This window comes from Cydia amplana, chromosome 20 (assembly GCF_948474715.1).
Source record: "Cydia amplana chromosome 20, ilCydAmpl1.1, whole genome shotgun sequence".
NCBI lineage: Eukaryota > Metazoa > Arthropoda > Insecta > Lepidoptera > Tortricidae > Cydia > Cydia amplana.
Genome location: NC_086088.1, coordinates 45,726 through 61,450, shown reverse-complemented (window position 1 = coordinate 61,450; position 15,725 = coordinate 45,726). Strand labels below are relative to the sequence as shown.

At 45.5% G+C, this 15,725-nt stretch overlaps 1 protein-coding gene across 1 annotated transcript in view; it reads left to right on the top strand.

Moving 5' to 3' along the window:
* LOC134657682 (serine/arginine repetitive matrix protein 2) overlaps positions 1–6,528 on the top strand; it is a 32,754-nt gene extending 26,226 nt beyond the window's left edge. Inside the window, exons 7-12 of the mRNA XM_063513245.1 lie at positions 4,061–4,181; positions 4,303–4,442; positions 4,725–4,869; positions 5,171–5,410; positions 6,019–6,157; positions 6,363–6,528. Coding sequence (XP_063369315.1) covers positions 4,061–4,181; positions 4,303–4,442; positions 4,725–4,869; positions 5,171–5,410; positions 6,019–6,157; positions 6,363–6,517 — 940 coding nt within the window. The 3' untranslated portion in view covers positions 6,518–6,528. The remainder of the gene's footprint in view (positions 1–4,060; positions 4,182–4,302; positions 4,443–4,724; positions 4,870–5,170; positions 5,411–6,018; positions 6,158–6,362) is intronic.
* Positions 6,529–15,725: the final 9,197 nt, after the last annotated feature.

Sequence of the window (15,725 nt, the reverse complement as noted above, 5' to 3'; positions counted from 1 at the left end):
CCCTATCAGAGATACAAAGAGAAGTATTCAGAGTCAAGTATTTTATCAAGAAATAAAGTTACGTAAGTATTTGTCCTTCAGAATTTGTTCCAACAGAAGTGAAAACAATATCCTCGTACACTGTTCATAGAGAGAGAAAACAGTGCACAACAAGCAGAACGTACCTACTCAGAAATCTTCAATTTCCAATTAAAGTTTAAAGTCATCACAAAAAATTAGAGTTTTAAAAGAGATGAGCACCGAATTGCCTCAGTCTCCCCTTTTCTAGTGTCAAAATGTGTAAGAACACACCATGAAATTATTTTCATAATATAAAACACAAGAATAACCCTTGATCACAGATGCAATTAGGTTTTTACGTGAAACGGAACGCATATAGCTTGACGTATAGGCTTCCCATTCCAAAAGGTCATAAGCGCCAAAAGAAACGGAAATGGAGGCTATATATAAGTGCTTAATGAAAAATTTCGCTCCAGATGGGACCGAAATTTCCTCCAATGTTCAAGGGAACATGGATAAACACATCACTGCACTTATAACCACCATTTTCACTTCACAAAGCACTTTATCACATCACTTTATTAAATGAACAACTGACCTTCAATTCAAGACAAGAATCCAGGAAATCAGCTGACGCCTTAAGCATCAAAAGACGAAGTCACATCCAAATCTCCTCAACAACGAAACATCAATGTCAAAAAGCAATAGTTACAAGCCAGCAATATTCTCCCTATAGAAGAATTTAAAGTGAAATCCAACATAACAAAAACACTTTATTGAGTTATGGGGAATAAAAAAGTCAAGTTCTAGATATGTTTTGTAAACAGTGGGCTCCGTGCCAAACTATTCAAACATGTAGTGATATTAAAGTAACTAAATAACTTGCATTGTTGTTTTGTTTACAACCATGTTCATGGAACATTTAGATAGCAAAGTTATAAAGTTTAGTGAGACCTAACCTAACAGTATTCTAAGTAAACAGTATTTACAAGAGTAAGTAGGTATTTGTACTTTGCAGAGAGGCAATAGTACAGCGTTCATTTTAGAACAGAGAGAAATACCTATGCAATATTCCTTTGTTGAATATCGCTTAAAATAAAAGAGATAAGTTTCTTAAGAGAATAACTACACCTATAATTAATATTTAAGTTGTCTTGTTTACAGTATACCAACGACTTAGAAAATATGGTAAAATTATAACATACCTATTAAAGTAAGATAAAAATAATATCTAAAGCTAAGAGTAGGTATCGAGTACGGTTATGTTCATCGTTAGAACACAATAGAGATGAGTAACATTTTCTTTATAAATATTACTTCTAGTAGGAAAAAAAAAAAAAAGTTTCTTAGACCTAACTATAGTAAGTAAGTTCGGAGTATCAAGAAAAAGTAAGGCGGTAATGGAAATTACTTTAAGAACTAAGTTTCCTTAACAAAAAAATATAATTAAGTAGGCATTTGCATAAATGACTACAGTAGGTACTAGCAAATGGCTTGGTACAGAGTTCTTATGTTAGAACATAGAAAGTAGCTTCACTTTCAGTAAGTATTGGTAATAAAAATAGAACGCTTTAGCCCTAAATTGCAAGGCCTATAAAGCAATAAATAAATAAATATAAGAATAGTTATAGTGAGACAGAGCGAACTAACTTTGACCTTCGAGTGGAGATGACCTGTGCAGAGAAGACCAGAGACGGCTGCGAGACAACTATGAGAGGTATAACCCACCAACGACTTCTGCAGACCTGAAATTTACCAGCGACCAACAAACTTGAGGAAAAAAAGAAGCAGGTTAATTTTAGTGTTGTCGCTTGGTGCATTTTGAAAAAAATAATGTTTTTAAGTTTTACTTAACAGTGGTCTCTTTTTACATAAAAAAATAGTGCATCTTTGAGCAAACAGTAAGTAGTTATTTATATAAGTCTGTCTTACATACAGAGTTATTATTAAATCATTGAGATAAAATTTAGGTACAGATTGGTACAGAGTAGTCAATGTTTAGAGTTTCATAATCAAAATTTAAAGAAAAAATACAGTTTCTTGTTTTTAGCAAAAAGTATCACAATTTATAAAGTTGTAGTATTAGAAAATAGCTTTATCAGCTTTTAATATATTATGTTGACATACATAGTCAAAGGTCAAAGTATCAAATAAGTTGTAGGCAAGCAAGCAGAACAAACCATGGCGTCTTAAGCTAAAATTGAAGGTGTGCACAGTGCATTAGTGAGCTCAAAAAAATAGCAAAAAAAAAGGATTTCTTTCAGAATCCACAGACTGCGACAGCAATATAAAAGCGAAAGCGTAGCCCCACGAATTGGGATGCCAAAATTGTAACAGGTATTGTCACTTTTGTTGAGCTGCAGACTATCGGTGGTTTTTCTCAGGGATCATAGGTTCGACGCTTTGCTGTCACACAACCCGTCTGTGAAATTCCTTAAGAAATATACTTACTAAACGTATTTATAACTAGGTATGGGCGCCAGCACGCTGTACAGCGTACAAAAAAAAGGTTAAGCTAGAATGAGATAAAGTAAACTATTTCTTTGAGCTTGAGACAGTTATGTATTCTAAAAAAACTATCAGTTAGTATAAGAAGGTAGTACAGAGGATAACCTTACGCTATTATTATGTATCTAAGCTTAATACTATTACAGTAGACTGGTTACGCAGTCTAGATTAAAGTTTATCAATTTCTAATCACTAAAGTATGCACCGAGCATTCAAAGTCTATAGAGAGGCCACTGTCGTGTTTGCTAAAGTTTTAAAATTAACTGAGAGATTAGATTGGACCACACCTGAGTCACGTGTCTGTAGCAGAAGGCAGTGGAGCCGTGGCCACGCTGTTCCAGTGGCGTGCCGAGGATGCAGCCAAAAGTCGCGGTGACACGCGTCGAAACCGTCGGCGCGCGTCCAGTTGGCTGACTCCCCAGTCACGCCAACGTCGCAGTGAGCAGCATGGACCACGAGCCCAAGGCTACAGCGGCATCCAGCATTGACACGTGCCCGGAGAAAGAGTAAGCGTGCCCAAGTAACGGAGTGGACCGATGGGTGGATGGGTAGATAGGTAGAGGGACGGATGGACCGGCATCAAAGCTAAAGAAAAGAATTATTATAAGAAACACGTCACACCTTGACTATGCATGTGCATTTCCTGCCATATCCTACAGAAATAAACCCAGCAATAATTAAAACTCCCATCTTACTTCAAGAATTTAGAGGAAAACTTACAATCTGCCACGTGGTCATTTGCCACATATGAACAAAGACGGAAAAAAAGGAAAACTACACTCCCTACAATAAATATGCGAATTCTTACCCGGATTTTCATTGAAACTGTCTGTGTGTATAAAAATAAGTTTTAATTTGGCCCTTCAAGGAACCACGGTACACGACGCCATGCTTGTGTGTGCTGTAACAAAGGAATGGAAAATCAATAACGTTGCAGAGACTGAATTATATTATTGTAACACTAAACTTTCGAGTTGCTACTTACCTTGCTACACGAAGTGTGGGTGCATGTTTTTAAGGGATGCCTCCCAGGACGAATTGACTCCAGACCACGACGCTGTTCGCTCACATGCCGCCGGATCTCAAGTGATGAGAGGATCGCGTTCGACAATCGATTTCCTTTCATTCTTTTTTAAAGCTTGCGTCTATGACGCGGAGTCGAGAAATTTTGCCATGTAGCAATCGATGTCCCAAAATATTACAAAACAACAAATTATAGACAAATTATATTGCGTGTCAATATTTTCGAACTATTAAACCTAAATATTTAAACTATTAAAGAAGATATCTAAAGTTAAAAAAAATAACCATAAACAATATAGAAATATAGTTGACTTTCACCTGATCGAGTATCTCTGGATGCCAACAGATGGCGTTAAAATTAATCCGTGACGACAGCTATTCCGCCACTAGATGTCGATAGGAGTATCATAACGAGGTCAATATTACCATAGAATTTTGAACCGTTACAGTAAGACATCGTAACACCTCATTTTAGAAAATGAGGTACTCATACAAACTCATTTTAAATTGATGTCCTACCCATCACTAGTCCGGAGCCGGAGCCCGCGCCGGAGCCGCCGCGCTCGCCGCCGGACTCGGCCAGCGACGGCTACCACTCCGACAGCGACCACTCGCACCCCGCCCCCGACAGGTACGTGTTGACTCGTCCGGTACGGAGCCGGGGCCGGGTCCGGAGCCGGAGCCCGCGCCGGAGCCGCCGCGCTCGCCGCCGGACTCGGCCAGCGACGGCTACCACTCCGACAGCGACCACTCGCACCCCGCCCCCGACAGGTACGTGTTGACTCGTCCGGTACGGAGCCGGGGCCGGGTCCGGAGCCGGAGCCCGCGCCGGAGCCGCCGCGCTCGCCGCCGGACTCGGCCAGCGACGGCTACCACTCCGACAGCGACCACTCGCACCCCGCCCCCGACAGGTACGTGTTGACTCGTCTGGTACGGAGCCGGAGCCACCCTCCGCCGCTCTTGCCGTCACATCAAAAAAATATAGTGACGGCAAGTGGCGAAATATATCGTGACACATGATTCTTCCTATGGTGACAAGTATGTTACAATATTAGTTGGTCACTTAATTTGGCCGTTACTATTTGTTTTGATGCTTACTGTTTCAGAAGTCCAAAGTGTTTCATATGGTTTCACTTGGCTGATCATCCAATGTGAACTCGGCTGTTGATGTATTGTTAAAATGCGTGTTGCAGGAGCAGCGTTGTGGCGGGCGCGGTGGCCGCGTACGGCGAGGCGTGGGCCGGCGCGGCGGCGCGCTGGCTGCCCGCGCTGGCCAACCTGCCGTGTCTCCGCCGCGCTCCGGCCTTGCCGCACAAGATCGTCTTCTCCGTGGTGGTGGTGAGTAGGACTCGTATTCTAAACTAAAGGACGACGGTCTTACAAACAGCTATGTGCAAGATTCCAGTCGTCTACTTGTTAGCAGGGTCGTAACGAGGGATCAGAATTTGCTAGCTAAATTACCGGTCGGATAAAGTCGGACAAAATTTAAATAGTTGCGGCTCTTTACCGCGAACATGTTAGGAGGAGGATGTTGATAAATTTAGGCACACATATTGAAAACACAGGTAAAATCCCCGATAAAAAAATACCTTCTCTGTTATGACGTCTATTTATTTATTCCTTTATGATTGCGTTTCAGTTATCGTTCCGCGCGGCGATAAGTCTGCGCGACAAACGACTGGCCGAGGTGAAGGCGCTGCTGGGCGCGGACGACCCCCCGCACCCCGCGCAGGCGACGGCGGGGGAGGACAGCGGCTCCGAGGGCGCGGGGGCGGGGGAGGAGGCGTTAGCGCGGCTCACGGCGGCCGCTACCAGAGTATTACGGGCGAAGGCGCATGTCACGCCGCTGCATGATGCCGAGCGGACCGTCGTCACACAGGTACAGGCTACAGACAGGTGGCGGAGGGCGTGAGGCCGAGAAGGAGGCGCCTGCGCGGCTGATAACGGGCCTACCGCGAACCACGTTCCCTGTCGCATTTGTAAATTCGTACGTAAGTGTGACAGGGAGGCAACAGGCAACACGTCGAACGTGGTTCGCGGTAAGCCCTCAAGTATAATACCACGAGGGTCTACGGGCGAAGGCGCACCTAACCTAGCGTCGTTCCAGGACGCCGAATGACCTGTGGTCATGTGGTCAATTTTGGATTACGAGAGGCCGCTCCGACATTTTTGCCTCCGCCTTTCATCAAATTACGATTCACAACTGTGAGAGAAATTTTGCACCGTAATTTTTGGTTAGTAGTGGCATCAGACTAATTGGGCTTAAGGGGAGTATGGTAACGGAATAGGTTAATAGGTACTTATAGGCAAGTGTAGTGAGCTGTGATGAACTGACCAGGTACTAAAACGATCAGCGTACCTACCGAAAAATCTTCCTTCAGACTGATATGATATGCAGTAACCATTAAACAGAGTCTCGAAACAGACATAGATGTAGCAACGCGTGGCCAGACTGGTGACATCGAGTAATCCCGCTGTTGGTTGTAGGTGGCGAGCACACTGCGCGAGTACACGGGCCTGGCGGAGAGCTCGGCGCTGCGCGCGCTGACGGCGGCGTGCTGCCGCGCCGCGTGGAGGCTGGTGCTGGCGGCGCCGCAGCTCCGACTCGACACCGACTTCACCGCCAGTTAGTATACACGCTTCACCACTTTTAGCACACTAACGCGTCAGGAACGAAACGCATGTTCCTAGAGCTAGAGCTCGAAGAGTGCGTTCCGTGGTTCTCGCACTTGCAATTGCATCTAGCCGTCGCGGTTCGGTACAAACGTAAGTGCGTAATACGAATATGCGACCTAAGATTGTATGGTAATGTATGGTGTGGCGTGTTGCAGCACGCTTCGACCCCGAGAAGCACGTGGTGTGGGTGGCGGGCGCGGGGCGCGCGGCGGCGGCGGGCGGCGCGCGCGGGCAGCCCATCCGCAGCTTCGTGTGGCCCGCACTGCTCGACCGCCAGCGCGTGCTGTTCCGCGCCGTCGTGCTGGTGTGACGGCGGCGGGCAGCCCATCCGCAGCTTCGTGTGGCCCGCGCTGCTCGACCGCCAGCGCGTGCTGTTCCGCGCCGTCGTGCTGGTGTGACGGCGGCGGGCAGCCCATCCGCAGCTTCGTGTGGCCCGCGCTGCTCGACCGCCAGCGCGTGCTGTTCCGCGCCGTCGTGCTGGTGTGACGGCGGCGGGCAGCCCATCCGCAGCTTCGTGTGGCCCGCGCTGCTCGACCGCCAGCGCGTGCTGTTCCGCGCCGTCGTGCTGGTGTGACATCGCTAGTTCGTCCGGCTGTGTGTGACGACCCGAGGTTGACCGTACTCACAACCGTACACTGGACAGGATACTTCGGGTTTCTTGCCATTGTTCAAACGGCAACTCTCGAAGTCTAGAGCTGCCCTATGAAAGTCGCTAGGAACCTCATTATATTGTCGCTGTGCCGAGGTACGAAATGGTACTGAAATTAAATTCCTTGACCTTACACCGTGTAATGTAAATGCACATACAGTGTGTTGAGACTGTTGAGAACAATGCAAGCGATCACACGAGTTTTTATTTAAACAGTCGGTTGTTGGGTGCAAAGCTCTAAGCGAGGATATTTACCTGAAATATGCCTTTTAACACGTCGCAACACCAAATACAACATTTTAAATACTTACGAATAATTTTATAAGACGACTTCTTACAATAAAAGTCGTGACTAGTTTAGTTATATATTTATTTAGGTTTAAGTGTACATTTTTATATTAAGAACAATAAAAATATTCGTCATAACGACTACTGTTATCATTTTATACATTTACCAACAAATAAATAGAGACAAACCAAAGAAAGTCTGCAGCGCTAGATTAAAAGTAGTTTTTAAAAATCAGTATGCGACAACACCACAGAAAATGGATGAAATAGTCTTGATACTTGTGAAATTTCTACCATATTTACCGTCTATGAATAAATTAAGCTGTATGCACAGCTTAATTTTTATGGTAAAATAAATTTCATTCCAACAATAGATGTCACTATTAATATGTAGACATATACTAATATTGATAAATAATATTGGGAGAATGTGACATTTGGCTTCATCAAAATTAATAAGCTTTTGTAATATCCGCGACGGCGGGAAATAGGTACAGAGGGCCTACCGCGAACACCGAAGTTCTCAATATGCGAGCATTATATGCGAGTAATTAGATTGACAGAGAAATTGCCCGCAATTTGCGAACTAAAGTTTTCGGAAAAACGAAATAGACCATTAAAACAATAAACATATATTAAAAATTAATTTTAGCTTTAACTAGTAGGTACCCATGCCGTGAGCATAAGCATGGAGGTTGTGGGTTCGAGCTCAAAACCCGGCTAGTACCAATGAGTTTCTCGAAATGTTAGAGGAAGTTCATAAGTATGCCTATACCTATTAGGTGTGTTTAATTTGCTGTGAAACCTTAGTCTAAACCAATATTATATTATCTAAAGTAGGTACATATGGTGAAGTATTAAGATGTTTCATTCCACTTACCCGTCAGCAACTCCAAATTTTGTAAACATTGTCGTTTTTCAGCTTGAATCGCCTCGTGCTGACTTTTTACAAGTGTAAAATTATTCGTCATGCGGAAAAGTAACTCCCGCACGCCGGTTTTGTAAGGTTTCACCATGTTTATTCCGTTCATCACAAAACACAATGAATATTTAAACGATTTTGACAAACACATACCATAGTGCATGACGTTTACTGACTGCTTAAAAAACATTGCCATATGTAGTTTTTTAATTCGATGTCAAATTATTGCGCTGCAGACTTTCTTTGGTTTGTCTCTACCTACTTTAAGATAAGTCTTCCCTAAAGTAGCCTATTACGTATTTTAACAAAAGTTTTGTTCTATGAGATTTGGCTTAAATAAAACCGACTTCAAAAAGGATGAAATAAAATATTATCCTTTTTGAAGTGTATGCGTTACCAACTGATATGTTTGAAGTCGGTGCCAAGCCAAGTAGTAACAATACCATGTGTAGCTACTATACATTAAATTAGAAAATCGTAAGTTTGCCATAAGCCGTCCCTGTTAAATTTGTCCTCTGCTGATTTGGAAGTTAGATAATTATATGCTTATCTGTTGTTCGCCATTGTCCATGTATGTATAAATAAGATTTACATTACAAAAGCGGGCGGAGGTTATCAGACGCTTCAAGACTGCGTATAAAACTAGAGATGGTCTTACTAGACGTACAAATGGACGGCGGCACGCACATAGACGCGCCCTCTACTGCTTCGACAAGCGGGGGAAGTTCCTCGGAGACATACCCGTCCACAAACGGATCCTGCCGAGTTTCTTTTATTAATCAATCATCACGTTTACCTATGTATAGGCTATATAACATTGTGTATTGGTTCAAAATACTATACCCACAATATTAATAAGAACGCATACTACTACAGCCCTCCAGCGGGGAGTAGAAGAACTGAAACACCAACCCCGCCGAAACCTGACTTACAAAGAACCAGCCCGTCAATTCGAAACAGTGGTGAGTACAACGGACGAAACCTGGAACCATTCGGAGGGATATTTATATATTTTTACGACGGAAAAAATACCGACAGTCAAAAATACGTCCGCTTAGCAACAGATGTCGCTGGTAGTACCCGTAACTTGCAATAAGAGTAATAGAATAGTACCCTCACCCAAGAGCTTTATTAAAATAACATCATCATCTTCCTCGCGTTGTCCCGGCATTCTGCCCCGGCTCATGGGAGCCTGGGGTCCGCTTGGCAACTAATCCCAGTAATTGGCGTGGGCACTAGTTTTTACGAAAGCGACTGCCATCTGATCTTCCAACCCAGAGGGTAAACTAGGCCCGTATTGGGATTAGTCCGGTTTCCTCACGATGTTTTCCTTCACCGAAAAGCGACTGGTAAATATCAAATGATATCTCTCACCCAAGAGCTTTATTAAAATAACGTTATCAAAAATATGATAACATGAAGTAAGTACGTACTTAATTGATTGAAAAGGTAACGTAAACTACACTATCCCAAAATATTATACTAGGTAGTTACCTAGTCAGAGGACTAGGTACTCAAAAGAAAATAAGGCCAGTATAGTCGGATTATTCCTATTTGCATTCTTTGACACATGTCACTCACAACAGCAGTACAACGTAAAATGTCTCGCACATCGAAATCACAAAGGAAGACAATTGCACTGCGAACGTTTACGTTCAACGTTTACGTTTAGGGTTGGCCGGACACCACCGTTATGAATCGGTAGTCGTCTAAGTAAATCGATATATATATATATATATATTTTTTTAGGTCGCCACAAAGCATTATTAAATTTATTATATTTTCTTATTATTATATATGAACCATATAACTCTAGCTTTATTTAAATCTCAAATAAAAATTCATTAAACGTCTCAATTCTATACCTCAGTCTAGGTACCATCCAATCGTAATCGCTTGCTGTGACAACCGATTTGGGTTTGTTAAGTGACGTGAAAAGCACAACGTGAAACAGGGTGTTTGGTGCCACGTTTGCCAAATTCAAATGTCTGATCTAGACACGCGGCATCGTGTCAAGCCAAGTTAAAAAGAAAAAAGAACAGGCGACGCAGCGGCCGTGTGTCACCTTTAACCCCTGTGTAACTCTGAATCTATTAAACATTAACATATGAAATTAAACTCATTTATTAAGACCCTCGAGGCTAACTAGAACCTGAAATTTCATGAATATAGCTCAAACGGTTGTTAAGATACCATCATCTAAAAATCGGGATTTTTCTGATGACCCACTTCCAGATGACCTAGCAAGTTGAATTTGGCATCCAGCCTGTTAATTGTGTGGTTACGAAACTGAGATAAAGAAGTGTTTTTTTTTTTTTTAAGTTAGTTTTTATATCAAAAAACTAAATTTTACAAAAAAGTAAATAGGAGAAATAATCCCCACCCCAAGCAAACTAGAACTTGGCACCCATATAGATCACAATTCTTTTTCCGGCGAAGTAAACAACGACGAATATTCTTAATATTAAACTTGGCTCTCTTTTCACATTTTGTTGGGATAAATAATAATATTTTAAAAATCTTTCCTGATCTCGCAATATTTTATTGTTCTCGCGGATAATTTTTAAACGCGGATAAATACGCTTCTACGACAACGAGTATACGAAATTTCCTGCAGACGGATTTAGCAGCGATGATTCTACAACTACTGCCATCTAGTGAAGAGTAGAAACCAATTTAGGTAACTTACGAACAAATATCTCAGTAACAAAAAAAAAAAATACAATCATCAAACAAACAATGAAATCACATAAACAATCCGCCCTATCATTAGATGAAGACCGACGTCGACAACGTCGAGTCGCCTACGAAAGTTTAAAATTGAATGCAGCCGATAGATGGCAATTCTCATTATGATCGCCACAAATAGAACGCGCTATTAAGATTTTTCTACAAAAAACCCTGTCATTCGACGAATATAGTGGTTAGGTAAGGTTCGGAGTTAGTTAGGTTAGGTTTTGAGTTAGTTAGGTTAGGTTTTGAGTTAGTTAGGTTAGGTTTTGAGTTAGTTAGGTTAGGTTTTGAGTTAGTTAGGTTAGGTTTTGAGTTAGTTAGGTTAGGTTTTGAGTTAGTTAGGTTAGGTTTTGAGTTAGTTAGGTTAGGTTTTGAGTTAGTTAGGTTAGGTTTTTTTTTTTTTTTTTTTTTTTTTTTTTTTTTTTTTTTTTTTTTTTGAGTTAGTTAGGTTAGGTTTTGAGTTAGTTAGTTAGGTTAGGTTTTGAGTTAGTTAGGTTAGGTTTTGAGTTAGTTAGGTTAGGTTTTGAGTTAGTTAGGTTAGGTTTTTTTTTTTTTTTTTTTTGTTAGTTAGGTTAGGTTAGGTTAGGTTAGGTTAGGTTTTTTTTTTTTTTTTTTTTTTTTCCCTCCTCCCTCCTCTGTTATTTTATTGCTGGTATTTCTTTTCCAGCATTTGTCTCTATTCTTTTTTCCATTCTATCTTTTCTTTCAATTCTATCTTTTATTCTATATATTTTTTACAATTTACAATATTATTCAATTTACAATTTAAACAGTTTTACAATTTAATTCTATTTGTAATTTGTTCCAATTTACAGTTTTATACTTTTAACTTAATGTGTGTTCTTCTTTGTTAGACACAATATATTAAACAATTTCAAAAAGGACTTTTCCAAATTATAATTAAACACTACAGCGAATTTCTTTATTTGTTTTTATTTATTTATAACTAATCCTAAATCTAGAACTAAAAACAAACCAAAAAAAACTTTCTTCTTTAAAGATCAACGATTATTCATTTTTAACATTATTCGACTTGGGACATTGGGCTGGCAACCGAAGAATATGTGTAAAGGTGATGTGGAATGAAATGACGTGAATTTTTGTTGTGTTCTTCTTTCCCCCGCGGGTCTATTTGGCTGTTTTCAGCCATATTTTATTGACCCTTTGCATCTTGGCCAGGATTTCCCTTGGCGGGGTGAATTTCGGGGGGCAGAACTTATGGGGAGTGGCCGTTCTAAAATATCCATAATACGTGAATATTTGTGAGCCTTCGTGTGCTCCCAGTCCCTTCCCGTGAATATTTCGTAGGTGTCTATGTATGTTCCTCGTCTTGGTGTGATATCCGCAGAATACACATTGCTGAAATGACCCCTCCTTTGTTTTCGGTGCTCCCGTCGTTGTGGGGCCCTGGAATAAGAGCTCCATATTCCTCCACCGCCTGGTTCTCGGGGTGTCTGCCCTCACCGAGTTTGGGCTCGTGGCCTCCGTTCCGGAGGATCTTCTATCTTCCGGTGACGGAGCCCATGAGCTCCCTGAGTCCTGGAACGGTTCCTCGTCTTCGTCATCCGTGAGCTCCGGTGCTGGCTGTGCCTCTCCTTCTCTGGTGGAAGGGGAGCCAGCCACGCTTTGGCCGGATGCGGCCACGTCCGCGCCTCCAGGGGGCTGCGGCGGAGGCGAAGATGACGCAGAGGAGGAGGAGGAGGAAGAGGACGACGAGGAGGACGAGGTGGAGTCGTCCGATTCCAGCTCCGCGAGCGGTTCCCCTGCGCGTCCGATCCGCCCCAGTGGTATAGCCACTCGTATTCCTTCTCGGTTGCTTTCCCCCTGTCGTGCCTCATCCTCCTCCTCCGATTCGGCCTCCAGCTCCTGCAGTTGTTCCCCGCCGCTCGATCCCGGAGCCGGTGCGTCACGCTCCACCCCATCCGGTGCTCTTCGCTCCAGCTCGGTTAGGTTAGGTTAGGTTAGGTTAGGTTAGGTTAGGTTGGGGTGCGGGCTCCACGGACCTGCTCGGGTGTCCGAGTGGGCGGGGAGGTGAACCCCGACGTGGCGCGTCCCCAGGTGGTGGATAGGGGAATGCCCCGGCCCGTTGTTGTGCTGGGGTAGGACGTAGTCCCGCGAACCAAACACCAGGGGGGGGGGGATTTGGGGGGCTTTGTGCCCGAGAATGGCTCTCCACGCGTCCCTCTGAATAAGCAGACGGCGCAGTGGACGAGCAGAGAGGAGGAGCTGTGTAGTGTCAATCGAGTCACTGTTTCGCGGGCGGACGTCTGGGGACTTCCCCCCGTAGGCGCTGGGGGAGGCTGAGGGCTCCCTGACGCGTCGTGGATGTGGGTGGTTGCCGGATTGGAGAGCCTTCTGCTTTTCTGACATTGCCTAGCTGTCTGGAAGGATTGTGCATTGGGCTTCTGTGAAACCCAATTGCAGATCCATTTCTCCGGGCGGGTCGGCGGTGTTAGCGGATCGGGAGGATCGCGCACCGGATGCCGCGCGTATCTGTTGTGCGTCTGGGGGGCTCTTGGCTTCCAATGACGGCTGCGGGGGGTCACATTCCGGATCTTTGCCCGAGGAGCAGTTTCTCGATTGAGGAGTGGCTGTGGAGGAGGAGTGGGGATGGCTCCGGCCACCAAGCGCGGCGGATGGAAAAGTGGAAGAAAACCACTATAAAAATCACCCCAATCCCAAGGTGTGTCTGACGTGCCGATGGGATGCGTGGCTGGAGGGAGTCCAGTCACAAGCGTCAGGGAGGGGCATACCTCCTCAAAATAGCATTCAAAATGAGTGGAAACGAAAATGGAAAACTACCCCAGGAGGTTCCAATCCTCCATGTCGCCACAGGACGGGCAATCGCCCATGCTGTGGCGACATGTCGCCTTCCGTATTCTGGGGGGGCAACCCACTCACGATCCCGAAACGACGACATAAGCAAATACTTCATGGACACCGATTTGCAGAGTGATTTGGTCTTGAGGCTGCAAGGAGGGGGTGATGGGGAGAATAGTCGCCCGGCGGAGGCAGGAGCCTCCACTGGGCCCCCCAAAGATGGATTACGTGCGGTACCGCAGGAATACGTGCGGTCGCCCACGCCAATCCCCACGAGGGTGTTTTGTGGGAGAAGGGCTCGCGGCGGGCTGGAAATGTTCCCGTCAGGTAGCGAGGAATTTTTTTCCCCCCAAAAAGTGGACATGCGCGACCTGCCTGGTGGGGACGTTTACTGGTCGCCGCTGCAAACGGACACCGAAAGCGAGACGACCGACTGCGACGGCTCGCTGCATGGTCCCACCTCCGCCCAATCCGGGGAAGTGCGGAAGCGGCTGCTGAGCGAGGAGGACGGGTCGGGGGCATCTGATGGTGATGCTTCCGTCTCCGGAGCAAGGCCCGGCTACGGGCCAAATAAGAGAGGACGAGGAAACTGTGTGGGTGCGGCCCGAGCCAGAGCTGGGTGCTCGGGGCCGGAGCAGCCACTCGAGACCGCCCCACGGCCCACGGAGGCCGTGGCGGGGCCCCCGATCGCAGCGGCCCCCTCGCGGAGAGAATCTCTCCCGGATTTGCGGGTGGTGCTGACCCGCTGCGACCGCGAGCTTGTGGCCTCAAATGAAAGGTCGCGATCTAGGTCGCCGAATTTTGACGATGGTCCTGGTACCTCGACAATTGTAGCGCCTACACGCAGAGGAAGAGGCCGGACTCCCACCACGGGGGAATATGTCCGTTATGCAAAGGCTGTTGAAGCGGCCAATAAGGCGAAGCGCGAAGAACTGCGGCTTCGCAACGAAGAAGAGGCGGAGAAATTTTGTCGGTCTTTAGGTACCCGCCAAGTGAGATTATCGGAAACGTCCACCGACGACGAGGTGAACCTTAACGATCGCGTCCGTGCCAGCCTGGAAGCCATCGACATGGTGGCCCAAAAGTCCAGTCATCTTAAGGGCACCTTTCAAAAGGCCCTGAAGGACTCAGCCAAGGAAATGAAGAAGGTCTTTGAGGTGCTGAGGACACACTCGGTATCCGACGAAACCCGGCAACTAGAGGCAGAGAACAAGCGCCTTAAAGCGGAACTGGCAGATGTCCGCTCTGAACTCCGGAAAATTCGCGAGGACATGCAACGTTTTGAAATGTCGCATCGGAGCTCGCTTCCCACAGAGGAAATGAACGTGGCTCAATTTGTGCCGTCGGGACCTCATCCACCGGCGCCATCCAAAAAGAAGGCTAAGCCTAACGAAACTGCGGCCCTAGACATAGAGAGCATTGTCCAGGCTGTTACAAAGCAAGTAGGTAGCATGATTAATGCCCGATTTGACGGTTTAGAGAAGGAAGGCAGACTTTTGCCAGCTCAAAGTCTCCGTCCACCACTAGCAAGCGACAAGAGGAAAGAGTCGGCTGCTAACGTCGTCCAAAAGCCCGCGAAGTCAGTGGTCCCTGTCGCCGGTAAGAAGGGACCACCAAACTATACTGAAGAGCCGCAAAAGATCAGCGGCAAGGGCAAGGGCAAGGGCAAGAAAAGCGCTGTCCCACAGCCCAATGTCAACCAGAGCACGGCGACCTTTCGGACCCAGCCAGCATCTGCATGTCCCTCTACAGGGGAAGAATGGCAAAAGGTAGGCCCCAAGGGCAAAAGGAAAAAGAAGACGACCAAAGCTGTTTCCAAAACACAACCGAAACAGAAACAGCAACCAAAGAAGGCGCGCAAATTGGTACCCCCGCGTTCTTCAGCGGTGGTTTTGACACTGCTCCCAGAGGCAGTAGAAAAGGGGGTAACGTATGCGAAAGTCCTTACGGAGGCCAAGAGCAGGGTCGATTTGGCTGGACTCGGCATCACTGCTTTACGGATCAAGCGCGCTATCACTGGGGGCACCGTTCTAGAGGTCCCGGGAACTACCAGTGGTGACAAGGCCGACCAACTGGCCAGAGCGCTGGTGGAAAAACTAGGCCCAG